Genomic DNA, 26,134 nt, shown 5'->3' on the forward strand with positions numbered 1-26,134 from the left:
CTTTTACATTAATCATTACCCTTTGCAGTCTGTACCATTGCATTAATGTCTTACTGTTTACAAATTCCATTTTTGGTTATTTATTGTAATTACTGGAGGATACTTATAGGTGCATCTCACATGCAAGTATATTTTATTTCGATTATTAAGATTTCCAGTTGCATTATTGGACTTATTTTGCACATATATTGCACAAATATTTAATATTTCCACAATTTATTGATCTCGTTGATTTTTATGTAATTTCTTTATTGTGTGCTATTTCATTTTCTACTTATTTATATAATTAGGTAGTTCCTTTTGTCTGTCTTTGATTTTGTTACATGTGATGCCCACGCTAAATATAGTCTTATCTTATATTTTAATTTTAGTTTGTCTCAATGCTGTTTTTATTCTGAAGGACATAGTGTGGGAAGCCTCTATTTTGAAGGAGTGTTGCTGCCGGGGGGAGTAGCGGATGTACGTCATGGCTGCAGGTCCCGAACCACTAGCTAGCTAAACTTTCGCTTTCCCTCTGCTAAACGAAGTGAACATGGCGACGTTTTTCGGTGAAGTTCTGTCAGTGTATTCTCGGGCCGTGGAGGAAGACGAGGAGGAGCTCGACGAAAACGAAGAAGATGAAGAAATCCGCAGAGAACTGGAGGAAAAGAGGTAACAGTTAGATAGCATTAACCTGCTAGCATGCAGTCAGGAAAGCATGGAAATATTAGATTAGCTAAATAACGGTTAACAGCTTTTATCATGTGAAGTGAATTACGGAAACTTCTGTTTGGACGTAAAATTACATGTGGCTCTCATACACGCAATTGCAAAGTAACTAACTAAGTTAGCATCATACAGAAGCTCAAGCCAGCTAACATGACACATGACATTTCAGTAACACCCACTCCTCCATATTTTTAATATAAACGTTACTAAACATGTAATTACACTAGCTAATGTAGGGATGAAGTGTTTATGAATACATAGGCTGGGGACATCTTCTGAACCAAACAGAGCAAGTAGAATATCTTTTAAAACTATTTATTATGATTCAAGGACTAAATGATGTCTTTATCCAAATCAGGATTGCACAACAATATGTACACATACAGAAAATGTATAAACAGATATACAAAAATACTTGAGTTATATTAGATTATAAACAGTAAGATAGAACTAATTATATCACAACTTATATCATCTCTCTGTTCAACGGCACCACAAAGGACCACCTCCTAAATTATCACACAGTTGAAACAACAACTCTCTGACAGACAAAATACTTGATTCAAGGAAGGTACATTGGTTATCTGCAGGTACCTGCATCCTAGATGAAGAAAAAAAATCTTCAAAGTATTTAGTTGTAAAGTATTTTCCCACAACTGTTCCTCCCTCTCTAACCCACGTCCCTTATTCACCAGGGAGGTTCATCTGCACTGGAGCCCTGAGGTCTCTGAGTCGCTGAAGTCCGGAAACAAGTTGCCGTGCTCCGACTTCCTCCTCGCTGTAGGACACAACGCTGCCGGTGAGTGGCTGCCAGCAGCTGTATGCTACATTACCTATTATGAGTCTAACAGAACACCAGATATTATTACCCATCAAATAAACTTTAATGTTCCCCGACAGGAAATTGAAACGTACAGTAGTCCAGTGACACGGGTTTCAAGGAATGTTTTCACATCTTCTTCTCTAAAGACAATAAGCTCAGTAACGAGCAAATACTTTGATTGGTAATAAACACAATTTGTTAAACATTATAATCTCTACAAATTGTTTGACAGAAGGGCTAACAACACCGATTATATTAACTATCGATTAATCCGCTGATTCATTTTCTCAATCCAGTGATTGTTTTTTTCTCTCTACGTATGAATACTTCATACAACCTGTTAAAAACTAGTACGATCTGTTTTAACTAGTGCTGGGCAACGATTAAAATATTTAATTGCGATTAATCGCATCGATTTTTTGCGATTAATCGCATTGTTATGGCAAAGTTCAATAATGATTTCAAAAGTAGTGTATTGCGCACTTTTATTTTAAAAGCACTGCCATAACAATGCGATTAATCCAGATTAATCGCAAAAAATCCATGCGATTTAAATATTTTAATCATTGCCCAGCACTAATATATATATATATATATAAATAAATAAAATAAAATAACTCCCGTCACATGTGAGCTGTGGTTGAATAGTGAGAGCATCTGTCTTCACAGGTTTTCTGTCGGTGTACGTTCTCACCTCTGAAAGCTGGGACGCCGTGGGTCACGCATCAGTGTGGAACGAGAGGAGTCGGGCCAGAGCCGGGACAACAAGTGAGGAGTCGGCGTGTGTTTTCTACAGACACAAGAACAACCCGTCTGTGAGTGACACACTGAGCAAAGCAGTTTGCCATTTGATTCATCGCACAGAAAGCACCTGAGCGTTGTAACTCAATGATAATCGTTCAATTTAATGAGTTTGCTGCTGAACTTCTATTCAATATTTGTTTAAGTTCTTGCCTATCAAGAGCACATTATGATGGCTGTTCCCAAAAACAGCATCACTTCTGGTATTTAGTTTACCAGGACCTGAGGGCGGACATGCTAACCAATAGCACTGAGATTCAAATTCTGTAAACTATCACATAAAACCCAAACTACCAACTATTTTGTTTGATTACTGTAATAGAGCTTTTTATTTCCTTATGTATCGTTTTTTTTTATTAAGCCGACTAAGCTTACTCAAAATATGAGGTAACTAAAATGGGCAAATATATATTTAATTTAGGCAACCAAAAGCTGATTTTAAAAGTTAGTGTTTGGCTTTGGAAATGCAGATGCATCCAACAAAAATAAAAACGAGGAAAAGATCAATGACAGTCTGTTGAAGCTGTTTGTATAACTGCAATAATAAGGTTAGAAAATGTGGGCTGAACCTTTGCGGCAGGTTGATAAATATCAGCCGATTAATCAGCGATCTGCTTTGTCCTGCTCCAAACTATCGTGATTATATATCGACCTTTAAAAATCCACTATTGGTCGACCTCCATTCTCTCTCAGCCTGGTGGTGTTTGCACGTGATTTTAATCGAGATAAACGGCCGCATCAGATTTATCGCTCACCGGCTGCAGGAATTTAATGAGCCGAAGGAGAAGACTTTCATACAGCATAAAGCAGCTGTGCATGGCAACAACCACCCATCAATTTATAGATCGCTGAGTTGTAAAGCTCCGGTTATTACAACCTTAATATTTAATGATGATTTAAGTGCTTTAGGTTGGAATGGGTGTTTTTGTAAGTATCTTTCTGGTATTTTGCTTGTATTGAGAATAGACAGCAGAGAGGATACTTGGCTGGAAACGAAGGGAGAATGTTGGCGAAGAGAACGTTTGGTGTAGAGCTGCAGTGATGAGACAAGTTGATTAATAGATAGAAATTATAGGAAGTTAATCAGCAATTATTTTGAAAATCGTTTTAAGTCGAGCAAAACCTGATTATTCCATGATCTCAAATGTAAAGATTTGCTGCTTTTCTTTGTCTTGCATCATAGTTAATTTAATATTTTGGGATTTTAGACGTCACCTCGTGCTCTAGGATAAGATGATCCGCATTCTTCCTGTTTCCAGTTGAGCTGTTAGTTTTAGTTCCGTTACAGAAAAAGATCTCTGTTGTTTTGTTCATTTACTTTGTCATCCATCAGTACAATCGGCCCTTTCTGGTTTTGAGTTACACTTGTTTGTTTCAATGTTGCATCACATGCCTCTTGCATTCCTTTCCCTGAAGGTTTTGATTTGCCAGACGACTTGCTACATTGCAGAAGACCAGCTGTTCCAGTGGACGGAAAAGGTAAGTTAATGCAGCTGAATCAGCCGGATGGCACTGTGATTAAATGAGGTTGTTATGCAGAGAAAGTTTTGGCCAGCTGTCCCTCTTCAGCCCGACAAACAAAGTCAAACATGCAGGTATTTTTCAAGATCCACACCAGTGGTTCTCAACCTTTTTCGTGCCAAGGGCCCTTAAATAGCTCTCTCTCTCTCTCTCGCTCTCTCGCTCTCTCTCGTAGGTTTTTGACGTCCTGCAGCACAGACAGCTGAATGTGACTGTGCTGTCAGACAGCTCTGTGGCTGAGTACAAGACATCGGACTATCTGTGCGGTAGCTCCGCTCCCTTCCTGCGCTCTCTCCACACCGCTGCTTTCAGTGGTCAGCCTGTCTGCCAGTCACTGGAGCAACCCAACATAATCACTGGACTTCCAGCTGCAGGTACTGCTATTATTTTACACTTAGAATTTCTCTAACTGTTGTGTTTCAAACATGCATTACTTTGGGTCTACAGGCCAGGTTTTTCCTCTTGTCCTCGCTTACATTTACAAACACACATACACTTCTGATCTGCACAACTTTGCTCGCCTTCTTCAGCCTCTTGAGTAGAAGTCCACCGGTAATATATAACAACGATATTTTGGAGCGGGAAAAAGCCGATAGCCAAGTAATTGGTTAATATCTATCAAGTGCTGCATTGCGTTTTCGAGAGAGAACTGTTGTGGGGAGAAATAAACTGAAAACAGGTGAGATATGACTTGTCAGCTTGCTGTAATATCAGCTGTTCCCGGGACCGGCAAGTTTTAGCCGACATTTTCTAACCGCATCGCCAGAATAATGCTTTTAACATTTGGAAAATTGCTCCTCTGAAAAAAATATTTAAAACGACTTAAATAATAAAAATCTAAAATGAAGATTACTGTCTGTCGTGCATTTTTTGGCTCTCACTCTCTGTGCTTCAGGTCGACCTTTCTTTAAGACCAGTTTTTGTGGCCATTTTGTCTTTATTGTAGACAAAGATGTGGACTTAATCTTACTTTACTAGACTGAAAATGGGTTCATGTTGATAAATTGGCTCCCATTAATCCCTTGTGTGAACTATAAATCCAGCTTCAGCCGAGTTTGATTCTTTACTTTTCTCAAATGTCCTTCAGCGAGAAACTGAATCACAAATTTCTCCTGAATGTGTGTATGTGGAGCAAAACCAGTACGTTGCTTTGGACCGAGCATCTGCCAACTGAATGAAATGTAGCGCCATTAGTGCGGCTCTCATCGTCTCTAATGCTCATTTGGTCATTTTGGTGCTAGTGCACAACCTGAAAGTCCAAACAAAGAGACACATTGTCAGGATAAAGAACTTGAGCCTGGAACACAAATATTCAAGTGTTGAGCTATTCTGATGATTTAATTCTTCTTCTTCTGTGGTGTTTCTTCAGTGCTGAACCACTGCGAGGTCCACCGCGTCACCACCGTTGTTTACCAGTGTTACAGTGACGTCACCGGCCCTGACTCCGTCACGATGGAGACCTTCAAGCCCACACTAACCAAACTTGGCAAGTCTGTTCAGGTGAGCTGCTTTTCTGTTTACATCTGAGGGGGAGGGGCGTTTAAAAGGTTTGAGTATGACTAAACCGCCTCTGCAGTGTTTCCCTGTCCTCATTTTTAACATTTTGATCTCCCGCTTCTCTTTCTCTGTCTCTCCTCAGTTGAACCCGTCTCCGAGCACAGACGTCCTCCGCAAGTTTGTCAGAACCACCAACATCCCGAGCAATATTTATATCTGAAAATAGCCATGTGGCACTCTGTGCAGTGCAGTTCAATTCTATTTTCCTGTGGTAAAATACTGTCATTTTTTCAATAAAGAAATAAAGTGAAGAAAGCCTCTGTTTAAATGTCAGTCGTTTAATGATTTACCTAATTGATTTTGTCATCCTGCCATCAATAATGAGTCTCATTAATTTCCAAAAAAGGAGAATTATAATCTTGATTTGGTCACTTTTGTGTTCTGGTTTATAATAACATAATTTATGACAAATCTGCAAATGCATTCTGAAAGGGAGCTACAGGTTACCTCTCCCCTCTTTTCACTACGCAGATGTTTACTCTCCAGAATAACAGGTTATCAAGGTGATGAACAAGGTCAGTTAAGCACGGCATCGGAAATTAAATTAATTAGTAATGACTTTAAATCCACATTGTGTCATGTTTATATCCCACCAAAAGTAAAAGATGGATCATTTAAATGTTTCCACAGCCTTTAATTGTTAAGTGCTCCATAAGCAGAATATCCTGTTTTTAAATGTGTATTATATTCAATTGTTATTATGTCTGCATTAATGTCACATTAATCACTTTAAGGTTAGTTAGGGTGGAACTTATTCTTTACATGCATACATTATGTATATATGTATAAGTATATATATGTAGTTGTCTTTTTCTCCGGATGGGGGCAGTAATGAGCCAGTGAGCTCTTTTTCAAACACCGGAAATTCAAAGAAGATGAAGTGAGCGAAACTCAAACAAATCATTTGGCACTTAGTTACTGTCAACAAACGAACTTTATGTGTATTTATCTTGTCGGTATGTGTGTTGTACTGTCGACAAACGTGCTGTCTCATCACGTCAACGTATAACTAACAGTTACTCCAACTGGAAACCAAGAAGACATCCAGAGTGGTGAGTTAGCATCAAGCTAACGAGGCTAGCATTACCGATGAGTGCCAGCCGGTTTATAACCGCTACAAGCTGCAGGTGCAAAGCCTCAGCGAGCCGGAGTAAGGAGCACCCAGCTCCCACAGGGACCAGCAGGGTGCTGGCCGGGAGGAACCCGGCGGTGGTGGCGGTGGGAGCCTGGGTGGAGGGCGGACACGACTTGGTGGAGCACCCGTCGGTGAGCATGGCAGTTAACATCGTATTTTGATATATTCAAATGCTATATTGTAGTAAAATAGCAATACTACAGTATAAAAAACACTTGGTTACACGTAAAAGTTCTGCAATCACTGTCGTACTTTAGTAAAAGTGCTAAAGTATCGGAATCAAAATATTCAAATTACAAAGTAACCATAGCTATTTAGCTAATTAGTCTAGTGCAGTACAAATAACAATATTTGCCTTCAAATCAAACCTCATATTTAAATACTTGAGTAAATGTGCTTATATATTATCTTGATACGGATTCCTTATTGTGTATTTATTCATTTTTGATGATTGTGACCATGATACACACTAAGTGATGCATTTGACAGTGCAAACATGAAGCCAGTTTGGTATTTCTGTGCTGCAATTTCTTATTATCGGCCAAACTGACGATAATCGAAAAACAAATATTAACAGATCATTTTATTCGGTCCCAAAACATTCATAAATGTCCATCACAATCTCCAAAAGCCTGATTTCACATCTTGCTTACTTTGTCTGACTAATATTCCACACCCCAATATGTTTGATATTATTACTTGAGAAGCTGAAACCAGGCACTTTTGTTTTCAAAATTATTCGTGAAACAATTCATCAATCATCAAAGTTGTTGCTGATTAATTTAGTCAGTCGTCTAATTGATGATAATCGACTGATGTTGCAGCTGTAATGTGATGGGCTGATACGGCGAAGTCACATGCATTTAGAGTCAGAATTTTTCCTGAAGTCTTCCCATTTCTTGGTTGGTTCAGGCTCTGGCTTTGCTAACAGATGAGATCCAGGCAAAAAAGAGGAGGGAGACTGAAGAGAGTCTTCAACGATTTCAAGTTCAAGTACGCCATCGTGTGGCACAGCAAGCTCAAGTCGGCAAGAAGAGACGGCAGCCTCAGACGGACTCAAAGGTAAAGATAACGTTTCTTTTGGCACTCCGTGGTGACGATGAAGCACGGCTGAGCCCCCTGTTTGCCCGTACTGCTCTTGTTCCAGCTTGATTTACCTCATTGTGTGTTTGTGTCCAGGTGAAACCTGACAGCAGAATCCTACAACAGCAGCATCAGGTCTGGACCCAGCACGTGTCTGCTGGTGAGAGGCTGGTGTCTGTGGGAGGTGCTGCACAGCGGCGGGTGACGGAGAGGAGCTCTCACCAGGTGAGACGGTTTTGTTGTTTAACCATCACACACACGGCGGGATATTTGGCCAATGATGATCAGCGAGAAGTGGCCGGTCAGGAACAGTGTCTCCAGTTCATAGTTTGTCCACCAGAGAGCACCGGGGAATACTTGCACTGTGAAATGTCCCACTCAGCACAAATGTTAGCCACAGTTCTTCAACGACCAAATTTTAGATATCCTCATTTAAACTTTTGATTGTTTTGTGTTGAAGTTATTATTGGCTGATTTATTGCTGTCAGGTCTTTTGAACTTTTAATAACAATATTGGCGTTGGTCCCTAAAAACATCCTGTATTTGTCAGACTGTTATGTTTACTGGGGAGGATCTTGTATCTTCTTTCATCCCTTTGTTATATGTATGTATGTATGTATGTATGTATGTATGTATGTATGTATGTATGTATGTATGTATGTAATAGTCAGTCAGTCAGTCAGTCAGTCAGTCAGTCATGTGGTCCTATTTTCTTCAGTACATTTTGCAGTGTGTTGTCTTTGGCAGTCATAATAATTTGCATTGTTTCCTTGTGTGACTGATAGAATCATGTGACTGATTAATCTGCAGGATTATTTATTCCCATGCTTTTCCAGTCTAGAGGAGGCATGAGGCAGGTCAGACTCAGACTGGCCGCCTGTCGGATGATCCCGCGTGGGGAAATGACGTCAGACCTTCCCGGAGGCGAATGGAACGTCTCTCCAACCAGACATGTGAGCGTCTGTGTCACACACTTGTTCCTCTGTTTAAAACAATATGTTCCTATACTTGTGTCTGTCTGTGTGTGTGTGTGTGTTCTTGCACAGCCAGTGTGTAATAAAACACATTTTCATCTGCACCCAACAGAAAACTGGAACTCACTTGCTGAGAGCAGAACAGGAAGTGGAAGAGCAGGAGGAGGAGGAGGATGTTCAGGAAGAAGATCATCTCTTCACTTGTCAACATGAATGTCCCCTCGTTCAGCAGAAGGTTAATGATTACCCACAGTGCAGCAGACTTCATGCTGTATGTGCACTGTTGGGATCAGCAAAGTTCCCTCTTTGTTCTCTTTAGTGGTATCAGTCTGTACATCCATAGTACTTCTGGGAGCTTATCAGAATCAGCTTTATTGGTCAAGTATGTGTACACATGCATGGAATTTGATTTTCATTGCTCTCAAAGTACTTCGACAGAAATATACATACAGCTAAAATTGTCAAATTGTAAACAAATACAGGCAAAAAAACAAACAAATATTTTCTGTTTGATATTTGGACAGAAGAGAATAATCTTTGAATTGTCTCAACACTTGGTGACTGCTTGGAGTTAGTGAACATCTCAAAAGCTGAAACTCTGTTTATGCCAAACACAGCATTTACTACGACCAAATAACTCTCTTTGTCATCAGATAGTAAAAGCCCCGATGGACCAGATGTCACGTGAGTTATTAGGACTAGCTGTGTCCCAGTTCTTCCTCTCCAAATGAGACAGTCCAGCAGCACAGCACCTAACGCTTAATAAAAACTGTTTTCAGGTGTCTCTAATCGACTCATAAACCAGAACAGCTCCGACTTTATGACCTTGATATTGCCTTTAAACAGCTGACAGAATGTCACAGAGTGCATCACTGGGACATGTTCCATTATACCGGAGTTTAGGTTGTGATGTTTCACTTCACCACATGACATGATGGCAGTGAACCAGGTTGACGGTTATATATTCCTATAACTTCTATTTCCCTCTGAGGCCTTGTAGTTCACGACATGTCCAGGATACTAACAAGGAACAACAACACGATGTGCAATGAAGTGTTCAATAAAACAGCTGGACACTGTAGTTTTTACAAGGGCTGTACAGAATGCTTCTGACATTCAAAGCTTCTATTTAGGTTTACGAGGCAATCACTCTAAAAAAGATAGAAAGAGACGGAACAATATGATTTGTCGACAATGAGAAAAATATAGCGCATCACCAGACTTTTGGCGAGCTTGAAGATTTCCATAAATGTTTTTTCATCTGACTCTTTTTTGACTGTTTGTTTCAGGTGACTGGACCTATGTTGTGGGATTGTGATAAATCGCAGCCTCCTGCTTTCCAGTCCAACGTCAGAGTCCCACAGGAGGCCCTGTGGCCTCTGACTGACCAAGAAGAACTGAAACGACAGGTAGACATCAGCAGACATGTGCATGAAGCTTTGACTTTACGTGTCGGAAGCCCTGTCCCGTCGGACCAAATGTTACAAATAGCACATCTCTCTCGCTCTCTCTCTGCAGCGCCAGTCTCAGTTCCTGATGCACCGCCGTCTGTACATGAACAACGAGAGAGAGCAAGTAAAGGAGAACAAACGGAACAGGAAACACCTGAAGAAGACGGCAAGGTGACGAGGCCGCAGGGTTTTGTCCTAAATCACTTCCTCCTATTGGTGTGATTAGAATTAATCAAGAAGTACCAACAACCTGTACCTTTGATAGCCGTTAGGTTGTTTTTTTAATCAGATTTAAGTCATTTGTAATGCACAAAAGTGGTGACAAGTCTGGCTCAATACTCTCTTTCTCTGTATAACTCACAGACTAAACAAAAATAGTGTCATATGAATGTAAATTACAAGTGATTCTTCAGCCTTAGTCTCTAAAATGGCCCCGTCTCCGCTGAAGGATCAAAGCCGAGAAAGAACAGATTCGTCTGGAGGAAGAGAGGAAGTTGGAGAGAGTCCGGCAGCTCGCGGAGGTCAGACAGAAGCTGGAGGAGAGAGAGCTGCTGATTGTGGAGCGTCTGAAGCTTGAGGAGGAGGAGAGAGATGTGCAGCTGCAGAGAAGGAAACGAGAGGAGAAACCCAAATCAGCTGGAAGGTAATTAATGAAGACCAATTTGCCAAAGCCGAAAGACAAACTCTACTCATTTTACACATGAAAGTGCTCATAATCAGTTATTTTATGGTGAGCTTCTTGTGACACCAGAGAAGATGAACACGTATAGTTCAGTACGGTGAACTGTGGATCACCTTTGCCCAAATGAGCTGAACTTCATGTACACACTCACAAAGAGCATGGTGTCTTCATGAAACTGATGAACGGACTTGATTGTAACTCGCGTCAGGTTCATTGAGGCCCTTAAAGCTCAGATGAAGGAGCGGCTGTCTCAGGAGAAGCTGGAGCCGCCTCCTCCTCTCTGCTGCTGCGCGTCGTCTTTCTGGGACTCCCACCCCGACACCTGCGCCAACAACTGTGTCTTCCACGACAACCCCAAAGGTACGCGCCGCACACCACCGCCCAGCTTCAGTGGGACTGATCGTGAAAACAATAAAAACACTGACGGTGGCATTTGTCTCCTCCACAGCGTATGTCAAGGCGTTACATTCAACAATGCGGAGTCTGGAGTTACAGTAAAGGAAGCCGACGAACTGAACTCCCTCCTGTGTGTTTTTAAAGGAACAGTCCAACGTTTTGGGAAAACCAGCGTAAGTTGTCAAACCCAGAGTCAGATGAGAAGACTGATGTCTGTTTTATCTCCGTCCAGGATGTGTAAATGTGAGATGGATTGCAATGACATTTCGTCCAGGCATTCATGTTTTCCACAAGATAAATGCAACTGATGGTGATAATTTCATGACGATGAAAGACAATGATTTAATCTGTATCATTAAAGGGCCATAGTGCTGCTGCATGTAAACATAAAAAATCTAAACAATCAAATGCTTTTTCAGCATCTAAAGAAATTGTGGCTGTGGATGAGGTGCATATGAGATCAAAAGCATGAATAATGTACAAGAATTGTCTGGTATTATCTGTAACACGTCTGTTTTTGTAGAAAATAAAAAAAAGAGACGTGTGTGTCCGGAACATTCACCGTTTATGTGTGTAGAGCATTCACACACGTACACATTTGTAACAATAAAGAACTGAATGCATCAAGTGAATGAGGTGAAAACAATCCTCTCTTAAAAGATGACAGACAGAAAATCTTTAATTGTGAAGATAAAGATTTTTGTCTAACTTTGTGAATAAAAAATTCTGATGTTTTCAACTATTCACTGATCTCCTTTCTCATCCTTTTTTGTTCTTTAAAGAGGAAGGAATTCAGTTGAAGCCAACTTGATTTCACGATTTCCAAACTTATTTGAAGGAGCCTCAGACGGAATGCTTTTGACCCATGACCCAGACTTGTCACATTCCTGGAAAACCCCTGTAGATAAGAAGGAATTGAATTGTCCCAGCTACCTTAGCGATGCCGATAGGTTTCCATGAAAGATGGTAGGCAGTGTAGAAGAGGAAGGTGAGGAAGAGAATATAACCACGATGCCTGCAAAAAACAAGATGACATAAAGGGCCATGTCAACGTTCTTCAGAGCTGTGCCTAGAAAATGTAATTTTTCAATCTTTTTAAATTGAATGTCACTTCGTATTTATTCTTAATAAGAACCAGTGTGTAATACGAGGGTTTTATCGAATATGAAGCATTGCTGTAGATTGAACTACCCAGCGGTCTATAAAGGAGTTAAAATAAGCACAACCTTACAGCTGTAAAATGCAACATACATATTTCTGCAGCAGTAATATTAATCCAGAAACGTCATATATAATAGTAAAATACTGACAGGGAACACTTCTGCAGCAGAAGACGTGTTTTTCCAACGGTGGAAGAAGTACTCAAATCCTTTACTTTAGTCAGAATATAACACCACCATAGTGACAATCCTTCATTCAAAATGTTTGTTATAGTAAAAGAACAAACGGTTGGCATCAAAATATGCTAAAAGTAAAAGTACTCATGATGCAGAATGGGCCATTTCTGAATGATATGTATTATATTATTGGATTAAAGTTATTGATGCATTAATGTGCTCATTACTTTAATGTTGCAGCTGGTAAAGGTGGAGATCATTTTAATTCATTTATATACTGCTGGGTAGATTAATCCACAATAATACATCATAATGTATTTGTTAATTTTTGGATTTATATGATGCATGATTTATATTTTGTATTAATCTAGATCTGCAAACTAACTAAAGCTTTCAGATAAATGTAAAAAGCACAATATTTGATTCTGAACTATGGTAGAGAAGAAAGTAGCATAAAGAAAACACTCAAGTACAAGTAAATATACTTCGTCACATTCCACCACTGTTGTTTTCCATATTCCCTACCAACTAACTAGCATCAGTTGTTTTATGATTAACACGTGCATGCACGATTATGCATGTTTGTTGTTTTCTTACCCGATAAAGCACATTGTAACCCTTGTTTTTGTTGTTGTTGTTATTATTGTTTTAAATTATTGTTACAATTATTATTATGACCTTTATTAAAGGGGTCCCGACCCTCACATTGTGCACCACTAGGGGCTCCCTCCTCACACTCAGCTGTTTCCTGTGACGTCAGTGGAAGGGGGAGGGATCACGTGGCCACCGGGAGTCTCCGTCTGGAAAGTCTTATGGAATAACACATTTATAGGCTGATAATAATATTATATTTATCACAACGGACGCCTTTTTTTTCCCTGAACTCAAACGTGGCGGTAGGCTGGCTCTCCGGACCCCGGTGCGTAATATAAACCTCTCAGCCGGCACAGTATGGAGAAGTGCGGGATGTTTACGCACTCGTTATCCCACCAAGAAGCTGCACTATTGCTGCTTTGTTGTTGTAGTTAGCACCTGGCGTCTAATTTATAAATCTGTGGATAACGTTAGGCAGTACTGAACAAGTGAGTCTCTAACCCGGTAATAAACACCCGGTGAGTTGGCTCCAAACAGCAGTGCCAGCAGTGCCTTTTTTAATTGTCTTGATACCAGTAACTTACTCCCGAGGACATGCCCCGAATCTGAGTGTGTTTTGGGTGTTCAAAGTGTGACACAAGTTTTCAACGAACAATGAAGTCGCCCCTGGCTCCCGGAATACGATTTGTCACGTCCTTTTCTCGAGATAGTTGGTAAGTGTCCATCATTTCATTCCTTTTGTTCTCCGCACCCCACGCACAGCCGGTTAATGGCATCTTCGTTACTACTGTTGCTCTTTATGTTGTGTTTGTTATCTCCCCTTTGCTGTAAATGATTGGCGTATCCGCGTAGATAAACACACATTCTATGAATTTGTAATGGGTTCATGTAAACCAAGTGTTTACTATAGAAATGCTTACAGTTATATCTCCTACTACAGGTTACAAACGCGTTATTACTGCTCGGTTTCGTTCATACGTCCACCAGACACGTTTGGGAGTCAAGTACCTCCAAACTCCATTCAAACATGCAGGCATTTCTGAGCTTCCTCTCTTATTGACACATATTTGACCTTTTAACAAATCGATGCGGTCGTCGACGAATCCTTATATTTCAGGAATTTAGAAAACGACATGGGACATGACTTTGTTTTATTATGTCATCTTGCTTTTTTGCAGGTATCGTGGTTATACTCTCTTCCTCACCTTCCTCTTCTACACGGCCTACCATCTCTCTCGGAAACCTATCAGCATTGTTAAGGTAGCTGGAACAATTCGTTTCCTTCTTATCTGCAGGGGTTTTTGCAGGAACATGACAAAGTCTGGGTCATGGGTCAAAAGCTGCCTGTGAGACGCTCTTTTTTTATGCTTTTTAGTAAATCGTCTAAGAACATGCAGCATCACTATGGCCCTTTAATGATACAGATGAAATCATTGTCTTTCACAGTCATGAAATACAATTTAAAGATTAAATATTGAAACATGTTTCACTGTAATGTCTGCATTTACAAGTTCCTGCAGCCCCTGTATGATAATACCAATATCTCTACATATCTATCGCTTTATATGAGAGTTGTATGTGGGTTGCATCACCTGCTTCCTATTATGTGTTTCTGTCTCAATTCAGAGTGAGCTGCACAGAAACTGTTCCTCGGTCAATCGGCCTGCAGACCTCAACATAACCAACAATGCTACTTGGTGTGACTGGGCGCCCTTTGGTAAGTCCTTTATTTGTTATCAACTTTGACACTCCACTTATGAGTAGATAATGCAGACTGGCAATGGGAAATTGTAGAAACTCCTTTGAGTGTGTACGATGTGTACTAACTCCAACTGAAACATCCATAATTCTAAATGATTACATGGAGAAAGCGAATAGCTTCATTTGTGTCCGTCCCTCTAGACCAGGACAACTATCAGACACTGTTTGGGGTCTTGGATAACTCCTTCCTGGTTGCCTATGCCGTCGGCATGTTTTTCAGGTTGGTATGTGCTGTTGCATGTCGACATTATTATATTTGTGTGTGTTTTTTGTGCTTTGTTGCGTCATAATTATTTCTTGTGTTAACAGTGGGATATTTGGAGAGCGCCTGCCTCTGCGGTACTACCTGAGTTTTGGGATGGTGATGAGCGGATTGTTCACATGTCTGTTTGGCCTCGGCTTCTACCTGAAAATCCACTCATTGGGGTACTACGCCGCCATCCAGGTAAAGACACACAGTGGTACACTTTCTTTTGTTCCCTGAGCAGTTTTAAACCCAGATAACCCCCTGACCTTTCCTCTAATGCCACCATCAGGACAGAATTTGCACACAACAGATCGCGAAATCTAACTTCCAAATTTCCTTGAAATTGGCTGAATTCCCCTTTTCATTTTGGTGACTGAATGACAATTCCACTTTCTACTACCTGTACGGACCTATAAACAGCAAAATGACCACTTAATTAACAAATAAAACAATTGTTGAGTTTATTGTTTAGCAGTTGTTGGAGTAAAGAAACTATAACTCAAAGTATATAACTGAAGTCAGGACACAGTTAGCTCAGCTTAGCATAAAGACTACAAGCAAGCAGTGCATCCTGTTTGTTTAAGCCGTACACAAACGGATGTAACGATGACACTTTGTGGTTTTAGGGTGAAGTTGTGTCGAACAATTTCTTGGTGAACAACATCTGGGCCCAGTGACTTGATGGAGTGTTGTCATCACAGTCAGGTTGCCAGTTGTTGTACTATCATGCCTTTGCAGAGACCAAGAGCTGTGCTCACTCACGCTACAGCTGGATATGAGCTGTTGTTCGCCACAAAATAGTTACAGACCACAACTCAACCTTAAAACCATTTCAAAATGGATATTTTTACGTCTCTGTTTGTGTCCAGATCTTATTTCTCGTTCTGAAATGTTTTAAACTATTCCCTTAACAATGTTAGTTTGTGTACCAAAAGATCTGCCTGTTATTTGCATTTGTTTCTGACTTCCGTTGTGGTACATGTACAGAATTAGGAATATTTGAACAGCTAAACAACCTCTCATCCATTTTGGGAGGCAGAACTACCGCATAAAACCAGCTGACCTCTGGAAAAAGAGGGAAGCACAGAGATCAGATGAGCTGTTTATCGCTGACTCACCAACAAACGGACACCCATACCAACACACACACGGCAGGCTTCATTGATCTCCCTCGACTCTATAGGAAATGAATATTGGTCTCAGCGTGGATGCACACTCAGTACAAGTTAAGGCACAGTCACAAGAGTTTTGTTTCACTTCAGTCTTTTTTAGAAGACCCTTCGTCCAGTAATAACCACCCACATCACCGTGCAGGTTTTAGTCATGTGAGAGTTGGTTTACCTCAGGAACAAGTGAAGAAACCAGTTTTAGGACACAAGCTACTTTCCCTTCCTGTGTACAGTAATAATGCTGCGATTGCAGAAGTTAATATTTTCCTGTTTCTCTTCGTTTAGTCTCTAAAATGTCAAAAAAGAGTAAAAATAATGGCTGCCATAACTCTCCAGAGCTCAGGTTGCTGTCTGCAAATAGCTTTTGTCTTATCAACATTCAGAAACCCAAAGATATTCCATTTGCAAAGATGAAAAGCAGCAAATCCTCATATTTGAGAAGCTGAAGCCAGAGAAGGTTTGATGTTTATTCTTGATAAATTACGCATTTCATTTATTTGTTTTAGAAGATTCATTTTCTGTTGTTCGATCTTATCAATTAACCAACCAATGGTTTCGCCCCTACAGTGTTTTCATTGAATTTCAACATAAGTGTAATTGCAAGTGTAAGTGTGTTTCCCAAAAATATAACTTTTCAGACGGCGGCTCATCCACCTGTAATTGTCTTTTCTTTGGAAATGCTGTTAAAACCGCACTGATCTCTGCATGTGCCATATCATGATGAAGTTTCTAGTTGGCGCGTGAATGCAAATACTGTTTTGTAGCTCTGAAGTGTCAGATGAGCCTCAGACATTCACATGACCATTCCCTGGAGTCAAATTCCACAAGTGATTTCAACAGCGGTTCCTAAACTAAAATGAGAAATTTTGCTCATTCTATAAATAATAACACATCAAACTTAAACTCATTTGATTCATGAGTTTGTAAGTAAAAAAAAGGTTCTATTTGACTTAAGAGAAATCAAAATGCAATATCTGAGTCTGAGTTTGAAAAGAATGCAACACCTTCATGAAGCAGTCAAGAAATCACTGTTTTGTTGTGTTGGTTAACAACCCTTTTACCCCATCAGGTGTGATAACTGTGAGCTCTGTGGGCCAGCACAGACTTTATTTATCATCTCCTCCCTTTAAAGACATGTAGAGATCTCACGTGGCTTAGTCAGGCTTTCCTCACATCTATCACATGACTCATTATATTACTGTGGCTGGGGCTTTTGTCGGTTTGGTGTGGGAATGTTAAGCCTCAAGGCTCACTTCTTCTCTTCTCTTATTCCCCTCCTTTGAATAAAGTTTGTAGGGTTACACAAGCTTGAAGAGGCTTTGATGCAGTAAGCTAATAAGGGGCTGGTTTCTCCCTCTGCTTCATTCTGCAGGTCATGAACGGGCTCATGCAGACCACCGGTTGGCCTGCAGTGGTGGCTTGTGTCGGCAACTGGTTTGGAAAGGGGAAGTGAGTACTGCGCGATGAGCACCGGGCGTGCAGTCCTGCTGACTATGCGGCGTTAGATGCTTATTCTTTTGTTGCTGGCTGACTCACACGTGCACATTTGTCATGTTTTGACAGCACAGTGAGACCTGGGTTTGATTTATCGCAGACCATCAAACCCACATCATAAATCTAAACTGCCCCTCAAATAAACACCACTGTTCAAAGGTTTGTAATCTCCTGCTGCAAAAGCTTGATTGGGTCCAGTCAGATGTCTGAGTGGACGAGTCAATCTGTTGAAATGTTCTTTCATGCTTTTAGGTCGTAGAAAGTTCAAATACATGTTAGTTTATATGGAGTAAAAAACACTGTTTAATGATTCATCCAGACTGACAATTGTCAAGTGCACAGCAATGCCGATGATGAACTGGAATTAACAGGCTTATTGCTTGTAAAGTATGTGCAACGTCAGTGTAATATGAATCATTTAAATTATAGTGCAAGATTTGGGTTCACAGTGGGGGGGGGGGGGGGGGGGGGGAGCCAGATAGTTAATCAATTATTGACCATTGAAGGAATTGTTCAACTTTTTTTCTGAAATCCGCCTCTCTAGAGGGTGATGACAATATGGTTAGTCTGGGCGTGGTTAGCTTAGTTTAGCTTAGCATGAAGACTGACAGTGTGGGGAAACAGCTTGCCGGATTCTGTCCGAAGTTCACAAATACGTCTTCCAGCACCTCTAAAGCTTTGTAGTTCACACATCGTGTCTTTGTTTGTTTCATCCGCACACAAACAGAAATGTAAAATGTGTGGTTTTAGGAGAAGCCAGCTGTTGCCCCCTGCTTCTAGTGTTCACGCTTAGCTCAGCTAACGATGTCCCGACTCCAGGACTCAACACACAAACATGATAATGATCTTAATCACACTATCAGAAAGAGAGTGGATTAGGGTCTTTCCTAGAATGTCAAACGACTACTTTAACAGGACATACGACGAATTGAGGAATTGCTCTTGTGTTTTGATCATCAGGCGTGGGTTCATCATGGGTGTGTGGAACTCCCACACCTCAGTGGGAAACATCTTGGGCTCCCTCATCGCGGGAGTCTTCGTGTCCTCGGAGTGGGGAATGTCCTTTATCGTCCCCGGACTCATTATCACCTGCACTGGGATCCTGTGCTTCTTCTTCCTGGTTGAGAGTAAGTTTCTGTTCAACAGTGAAAGCCTCACTAAACTGCTGTAACTTTAAAGGTGGGGTGTTTAACCGAGCTACAGTACAATTACCTTGTTCAAAGCTGAGTAAACTCTAGCTCTGTGTGGCAAAATATTCACAACAGAGATTTAAAAGATTGGTTATTAATTCCATCCCACTGTACGGTGTGAGAATTTGTCATCTTTGCATGTTGTATCTTGTTGTCTTAAGATTACATCTCTTGTCAAACCTAAACGTTGCCTTTATGACCCATTTGCATCTTTTTCCCTCTCTTATTCAGAACCTGAACATGTCAACTGCACTTCTCCTCAGCACTATGTGAGTAAAAGCAACAAACTTCCATCTATAATTCATCCAGATAAAAAACATAAACTTAGTTGCATAACATCAGAAATGCAACACATTGTGCTTTACAATAAGGAAAGGTGAGCACAGAATTAACATGTAAAAATGGAAAATAATACATAGAATGCATAACAAGATGGAAAATTACTGATGAAAATATACTGTACATCAAAAGGTCTCCATACTCGTTTTTTTACTTTTCTATATTAGCGGCGGAGATTTGAATTGTTAAGACCAAAACTCAAAAGTATTTTGCGTCGAGTGCTCTCTCTCCCAATCCTGTAACAAGACTGCTTGAACTCATGTTTATTCTTTGTGCTTTCAGAGTGAAAAGGAGGGCGACGAGACGGAGTCTGTCACGAATAACTCGTCCCATGTTGACGGAACCGCCTACGGTTCCATCACCGCTGATCCTGCGGAGGTTGTCGTGGAGCACACAGAGGCCATCAGCTTCAGTGGCGCCCTCCGTATACCTGTGAGCGGAGACAACTCTTTCTAACCATCCAAATGTCTTTTCATGACTTTATTTGTATCGCAGGATGACCACCGCTCCAATTGGCTTACTATTTGCTCAGGCGCTGGAAGCGTCAATGAGTCCCAAACTGATAGAAAGGACGTTTGCTCACTTGGATTCTTACAGTGTCAAACAGTTATGCAGCCGTTGTTTTCGTCCAGTGAAAAAAAGCAACGGCAGGTCTTCTTTGCGGCAGTATTGCGGACTCTGTGTAAAAGGTGGAGGTGTAAATCACAAGTTTCATCCCGATACGATATTATATTGAGTCTTTGTACAACGATACAATATCTGCTCGCAGTCTGCCGTGGTACAATTTTGATTCGAAACAATATCTTATGCCAATTTAACCCAATCAGTTACATTTGTGTCAACTCACATAAAGCGACTAAAAAAAAGAAGAAAGTTGGTGCCACAGACGTGCAATTGGAACTTTCAAAATAAAGGCGTATCTTAAAGATGATGTGCATTTGATGTTTTCAGTTTGCATCGATGATAATGGCTCGTTAATCATTGAATGGATATAACGACACCCCTAGGATACACCCCTAGTGAAAGAGACTGGAGACAGAGTAGGAGGGGAGGCAGTTGATTGTGAATTATAGCACTGTGATATTTCAGGCATTTTAAGATGATGATGTTTTAATGTCTCTCTCAGGGAGTGGTGGAGTTCTCTCTCTGCCTGCTGTTCGCCAAGCTGGTCAGCTACACTTTCCTGTACTGGCTTCCTCTGTACATCTCCAACGTTGGTCAGTACTTACACACATACTTTATTCTTTTCCAATGAGGAGAGCATCAGACTTCATACTTTGTTGTTTTATCCGTATCAATTAAAGTTGATACATTTTTGTTTATTTTCAGCACACTTTGACGCGAAAGAGGCAGGAGACATGTCGACATTGTTTGATGTAGGAGGAATCGTGGGTAAGCTTTGAGCCTCGACTGATCGGTCGTATGATTTGATCTGACAGGATCTCATTTTCCAACATGTTTACGACAAAAGACATAGAAAGAAATACATTAAATATAAAATATATGATGGAAATACATCTTGGCACTGTACTTTTGGTCTTCTCGGGAAGCAAATAAAGGCCTTAATAATTTGAATTTTAAAATAAACTTAATAACTTTAATCACAACTGATGTTAAAATTGAAATATGTATCATTGTGAAATTAAATCATTGAAATAGTTTACAATGCCATCATATAATCCATAATACAGCAGCAATGCCCCTAGTGGACACCAAGAAGATAACATGGATTTGCACCATCGGGCAAACGTGAGAAAATGGCTTCATCTGGTGGAAAATAGTAAATACTACAATTTTGAAGACAGTGCTCTCTAGATTAAAAGCCTGATATAATAGAATGCATTATTTAACACTGTTTTGGCTGCGGGATCAACATTTTAAATTGGGTTTCAGTGAGGTCATTTTTGTCCTTCAGGGTCTGAGTGTCTGTATTTTGGCTTCACCATTTATTATCACTTTATTTCACTTACTTGAATGCGCTGTGTGTCAACAGGAGGCATCATGGCGGGCCTCGTGTCTGACTACACAGGTGGGAGAGCGACAACTTGCTGCGTCATGTTGCTCACTGCTGCCCCAATGGTGAGTGTCCTCTAATTAATCAAATTATTTTGATGACGGCACGTTCGCAGTTAAAAAGTTTGTGTTCTCCGGCCACAAAAGCTTGATTGTGTCCAGTCAGATATCTGAGCGGGCTACTCTATATGTTTGAATGCAACACTGAGAGGCCATGGACTAAATGGAAGTTTCAATCATTGAATTCTAAAACTATTTCAAGTGTAAATATTACATTTGGTGTCTGAATGATACTATTTTCATTTCTGTTAAAATAGTTATTATTGAAGGAAAGAAGAAAAACACCAGTATAACAGCTGATTCCAGACTCTTCAATGGTAGTCTAATGTAATGCTAGTGTGTGTGTGTGTGTGTGTGTGGATATAGCTGATAAAGGAAGAAAAAAAGGACATACAAGCAGTAGACTGATATATGAACGTTGTTTTGTTTTGTTCATATTCCAGCTTTACCTCTATAATTATATTGGACAAAGGAGCATCGGTACTACAGTCGGTAAGACACATTTGTTTTTTTCTCGCTAGAATGAGCCAAAGTTAAAAAAACAAAACCTTACTGGATTTTTCGGAAAAAATGTATCATGCAAATGTGCGTTGGCAGTACAGTTAAGGGTGCATTTCACCCGTTACAGGTGCAAAATCCTTATGTGAATTCGCCTCAGAGTCCTTGGTTGCTGTGCTTGTGATGTTCGGAGCAGTCGAAGTTGGATCATCCTCTCCTTTACATTAACTTGACAGTCATTTCATTTCATTCATTCACCTTCACCACACCTGATGTGAATCTGAACTGAGTGCAGAGTAGTCCTGCTTAAACATACTAAAGTCGTCAGTCATCAGAAATGACTACGAAAGTCTTTCTGTTTATATACAGTGCAGTTACTCTTTCATAACTGTTTGTTTTGCATTTTACCATATGTACCGTAGGTATGCTGCTATTATGTGGAGGCCTGGTGAACGGACCATACGCCCTCATCACTACTGCTGTATCTGCTGACCTGGTAAGACCTGAAGCATCATGGGAAACCCGCCTGTCAACAAATCATCCGGCTAAAGCACGTCTGTTGTGAAATAAACACAGTTTGAGGATCCTGATGACATGTAGTGGACATAGATTAAACATTTAAACCATGTTTTCTCTACTTACATGATCTCTTTTCACTGTTGGAATGTAACTAAGTACAGTTACTCAAGTACCGAACTACTAGGTACTTGTATGTCTATTTTATGCTACCATATACTTCTACTTCACTATTGTACTCCTCCGCTACATTTATTTGGCAGCTTTAATGACTTTGCGTAATTAACATGAGCTCCACCTATTACAGCTGCAACATTAAAGTGGTGAGCACAATATTGCATCAATAATAATCCAGGAGTTTTACTTGTAACAGAGTATTTCTACATTGTGGTATGGCGACTTATACTCAAGTGAAAGATCTGAGTACATCTCTCACCACTGTGTCTTTGTTGCAACAGGGAACACATGAGAGTCTGAGAGGAAACTCCAGGGCGTTGTCAACAGTGACGGCAATTATTGACGGGACTGGTTCAATAGGTATGTATGTATGTATGTATGTATGTATGGAGAACTCTTTTAAAGCTGCTGGTGACCCGGGCAGGACTGCTGGGCCCGCTGGAGGGAAGGGAGGCACGGGAGAACCAGGACTGAGCGGGGTACACAGTCAGACCTCTGCTCCAGTAAAATGAAATGTTCTCGAGAGGGAATTTAGTGTTCGGAAAATCTACCACTTTTGTCCACAAGGATCAACAAAATCAACATGAAAATTCCTTGTAGTAGCTTTAGATTGAAATGTCCAATTGAAAAGGAAACTGAACATAAAGTACATAAGATCATTTTAACAGGAATAAAATATAAAGATTATTCAATCATCTTTGTTTTTCCACCTTGCTCCCTTCTTTTTGCATTTAACATTTCAGCACATTTCAGCACTTTGTAATGTTTTCTGATAAAAAGCTTTTTGATGTGACATGTTAAAAGAAACTGTCAGTGATATCGGTGTGTTCTCTATAGGAGCTGCGGTGGGTCCTCTGTTAGCCGGTGTGATCTCTCCCACCGGCTGGAACAACGTCTTCTACATGCTCATCACTGCCGACCTCTTAGCCTGTCTGGTCAGAAACACCTTTCTATCTCTTGACTGACTTCTTTAATCTCTTACACTACAATATTCGGCTTAAAATGATCTGAGATCTTTTTCTCATTACTGCTTATCCCAGTCCAGTAGCAGGCACCCTGACTGACCCACTGTTTGTTTGTCTGTCTTCAGTTTTTGTCCAGGCTCGTTTACAAAGAAGCTCGTGGTTGGTGTCGACGTATCCCCCGAGCCAGAGGGTGAGTTTAACCACCAGTAGGGCGGCACAATTAATCGTATATTAGACAGCGATGCACCGACACCGATACTGATGTTGGATATTAGTCCGACACGAACTCAATGAGCTGGATTTGGGAATCGATGCGAACTGGTCGATTTGGTACAGGATACCATTGTTTCTTTAAATAACAATTCAGTACATTTGTATGTATGTATTTATTTGTAGCATTTTGTTTTACAAAGTTACATTCATAGGGTTATTGTATTTGATTGCATTATAAATGTCGAATAGTAATTTTCCAATCTTTTTATTCCAGGTACAAAGAGATCTGAAATACTCACACAATCAAACTGGGAACCAAACAGAGAAAAGAGGGAGACGATGCTGAAACTGACCTGAATGGAAACCAGTGGAGGATTCAAGGCAATACAACTGATGATGGAAGCCTTCTGCTTATTGTAAAACAGAGAGAAATATGTTTTTATGGAGACATCACTTTTTTTATGATTGATCTACTCATTCCAACTTGTTTTAATATTCTTTTATCATTAAACGTGTACATACTGTGTGCATTTTCTTAATTTACGTCTCCTTAGTTACTTACAATACAGTTTGGTAGTACCTGCTGCTGCCAGATTTTACGTTTTGTATGGTGTTTAACAATTAACGAGTGTTGGATTGTGATCCATCTTTGAAATAGTTCAGTTCAACATTCTGGGAAACAAGATCCAATTTTGTTGAGGAGATTCCTCATTGTCAACAACTATAAAGGTGGTGAATGACAATAATAAGAACATAGTAAAACACTGTTGCAGCTAGTAGGACAGTGAGAATGCACACCTCAACTCACAATGCCATTGAAAGTGAAATAATATGTTTATCCGCCCTGTGATTTGGATCTGCGCTGATGTGATTCGGTTTCTTTGTGTCCCATGCTACTCCCTTTTTTTCTTTTTTTTTTAAATTCTGAGGACAAACAAACCAAATCATATAAAAACAAACAAAACCTCCACAGCGCAGTACATGGCGAACAGCTCGGCTCGATACTTCAAGGCAGATCATGTATGAAATGCAAGAGAAAATAACGAAAGGAAGTAAATAGATTTGTGTCACTTTCTCATCACCCACGTGAATATTGTTAAATCAAGTGCCAGTTAAATATATCATTCAAAGTTCTTGATGGTTTTCTCCAGCTGGTCTCCATGAGTATGGAACTGTTTGTGTCACTACATCAGTGTAGCACTGTTAGTAATGAGCAGACATGAGTCCCCGTCTCAGCAGTCTGACTCCCTATTAAGGAGTTTAAATTGCCTCCAGCAATGATGCACTCAATTGCACGCTTTCTTCCTGCAAGAAGAATCTTAATCAAGTCAATACTAAGGACACACTTTGTTTTCTGTTGATGTTATTGTGGTCCACGATGCAGCTTTGCTCCTACATGGAAACGACCAGGATGTTTCATTGTATTCCCTCATCCTCCACAAGGGGGTGTGCTCTTTCTACTATCCGCTGTGTAATTCCTTCAGTAACTCAAACACGAACCAAATGACATGAGAGAGACACTAAAGATGAACGGTGCTTTATTCAGATTATTTATGTAAGTACAAAATAGAAATACCACAACATTATGTACTCCAGAACAAGCAAGCCAAGGTCTGAATTAAAAATGTGACTCAAATAACTGAAGTAGAAGCAACAAAATGTACTTAAAGTATCCAAAGTAGGATGGTTTATTTTTATGACAGAAACTCTCTTGTTCTTAATTCATTTACAAATGACAGATCATTTTTACATTCGATTGGAGCTTCAACAATGACGTGTGCAATAAATGCACACACACAAAAGACACCTTCACAAAGCTGGAACTGATTTAGTCAAACAATCATGACACATATTTACTGCTCTCTTGCATTCTATCTGATTCTATCTGATTAGAGCTCCATTCAGTGTGAATGTTATTGGTATGAACTGATTCACCTTTAACAAGTGCAATAAAGAGTCGAGGAGAATTGTTGCCGTCTCTACATGCAAAATGACGTCAATACCTTCTATGGCAATCCGTCATCTTGTGAAATGAGATTTCAGCAGCGGAGGGGAGTCCCCTTAAATCAAGCCTCTTTTAATATGATATTATTTTCTGTTTATCATGTACGTTCAACCAGAACGACGCAAGGCGCAGCTGTTTGTCCTGATGGGAGGAGGGAACCCTTGTCTCCTGCTGAAAAACCATGAAGGAGTGACATCAGACGCTCCCTTGACATCCTGTCAAACAAGGAGATTAAAAGATTAAGGAGCTGGCTAACCCAGGGTGACACGAGAAGTAACACATTAAACAATAACAATTACTACAGAGTACACACAATAATACTTATTGTCCTTATTAGAGCTCTTTATTATTTATTGTTGATACCATTTTCAGTTTAAACGAAAGTACGCCAATCATTAGTTAGTTATGTATGTTTTTTGTGCTGT

At 40.2% G+C, this 26,134-nt stretch overlaps 3 protein-coding genes across 3 annotated transcripts; all 3 read left to right on the forward strand.

Annotated features, from left to right (window-relative positions):
- The first annotated feature begins 451 nt into the window (after positions 1-451).
- Positions 452-5,649, forward strand: psmg1 (proteasome (prosome, macropain) assembly chaperone 1). The gene is made up of 7 exons (XM_079284086.1): positions 452-651; positions 1,404-1,507; positions 2,201-2,346; positions 3,749-3,811; positions 4,029-4,227; positions 5,223-5,353; positions 5,493-5,649. Exons 1-7 carry the CDS (start codon positions 533-535, stop codon positions 5,568-5,570), a joined length of 840 nt encoding a protein of 279 aa, XP_079140212.1. The 5' UTR covers positions 452-532; the 3' UTR covers positions 5,571-5,649.
- A 632-nt stretch (positions 5,650-6,281) lies between these two features.
- ccdc15 (coiled-coil domain containing 15) lies at positions 6,282-11,861 on the forward strand. Its single transcript, XM_079283235.1, has 10 exons — positions 6,282-6,676; positions 7,458-7,607; positions 7,725-7,853; positions 8,465-8,581; positions 8,715-8,837; positions 9,892-10,011; positions 10,121-10,224; positions 10,502-10,696; positions 10,944-11,095; positions 11,184-11,861. The coding sequence occupies exons 1-10, from the start codon at positions 6,500-6,502 to the stop codon at positions 11,231-11,233; spliced, it is 1,317 nt and encodes a 438-aa protein (XP_079139361.1). The 5' UTR covers positions 6,282-6,499; the 3' UTR covers positions 11,234-11,861.
- A 1,425-nt stretch (positions 11,862-13,286) lies between these two features.
- slc37a2 (solute carrier family 37 member 2) lies at positions 13,287-24,247 on the forward strand. The gene is made up of 18 exons (XM_079283936.1): positions 13,287-13,775; positions 14,241-14,322; positions 14,689-14,779; positions 14,965-15,043; positions 15,133-15,268; positions 17,612-17,688; positions 18,694-18,860; positions 19,155-19,192; positions 19,545-19,694; positions 20,389-20,479; positions 20,592-20,654; positions 21,256-21,341; positions 21,779-21,827; positions 22,256-22,329; positions 22,808-22,886; positions 23,364-23,461; positions 23,617-23,681; positions 23,979-24,247. The coding sequence occupies exons 1-18, from the start codon at positions 13,717-13,719 to the stop codon at positions 23,992-23,994; spliced, it is 1,500 nt and encodes a 499-aa protein (XP_079140062.1). The 5' UTR covers positions 13,287-13,716; the 3' UTR covers positions 23,995-24,247.
- Positions 24,248-26,134: the final 1,887 nt, after the last annotated feature.

The sequence above is a fragment of the Melanostigma gelatinosum genome, assembly GCF_949748355.1.
Source record: "Melanostigma gelatinosum genome assembly, chromosome: 14".
Classification (NCBI taxonomy): domain Eukaryota; kingdom Metazoa; phylum Chordata; class Actinopteri; order Perciformes; family Zoarcidae; genus Melanostigma; species Melanostigma gelatinosum.

What these genes read in the sequence shown, in the direction of transcription:
- psmg1 (XM_079284086.1), top strand. Translation starts at nt 533, where the DNA reads ATGGCGACGTTTTTCGGTGAAGTTCTGTCAGTGTATTCTCGGGCCGTG. An exon ending in TGTAGGACACAACGCTGCCG is followed by an intron (nt 1,508 to 2,200) that starts GTGAGTGGCTGC and finishes CTGTCTTCACAG; the next exon opens with GTTTTCTGTCGGTGTACGTT. An exon ending in TGTTCCAGTGGACGGAAAAG is followed by an intron (nt 3,812 to 4,028) that starts GTAAGTTAATGC and finishes TCTCTCTCGTAG; the next exon opens with GTTTTTGACGTCCTGCAGCA.
- ccdc15 (XM_079283235.1), top strand. Translation starts at nt 6,500, where the DNA reads ATGAGTGCCAGCCGGTTTATAACCGCTACAAGCTGCAGGTGCAAAGCC. An exon ending in ACGTCTCTCCAACCAGACAT is followed by an intron (nt 8,582 to 8,714) that starts GTGAGCGTCTGT and finishes TGCACCCAACAG; the next exon opens with AAAACTGGAACTCACTTGCT. An exon ending in CTTCCACGACAACCCCAAAG is followed by an intron (nt 11,096 to 11,183) that starts GTACGCGCCGCA and finishes TCTCCTCCACAG; the next exon opens with CGTATGTCAAGGCGTTACAT.
- slc37a2 (XM_079283936.1), top strand. Translation starts at nt 13,717, where the DNA reads ATGAAGTCGCCCCTGGCTCCCGGAATACGATTTGTCACGTCCTTTTCT. An exon ending in TCCTTTTCTCGAGATAGTTG is followed by an intron (nt 13,776 to 14,240) that starts GTAAGTGTCCAT and finishes GCTTTTTTGCAG; the next exon opens with GTATCGTGGTTATACTCTCT. An exon ending in GAGCATCGGTACTACAGTCG is followed by an intron (nt 21,828 to 22,255) that starts GTAAGACACATT and finishes TATGTACCGTAG; the next exon opens with GTATGCTGCTATTATGTGGA.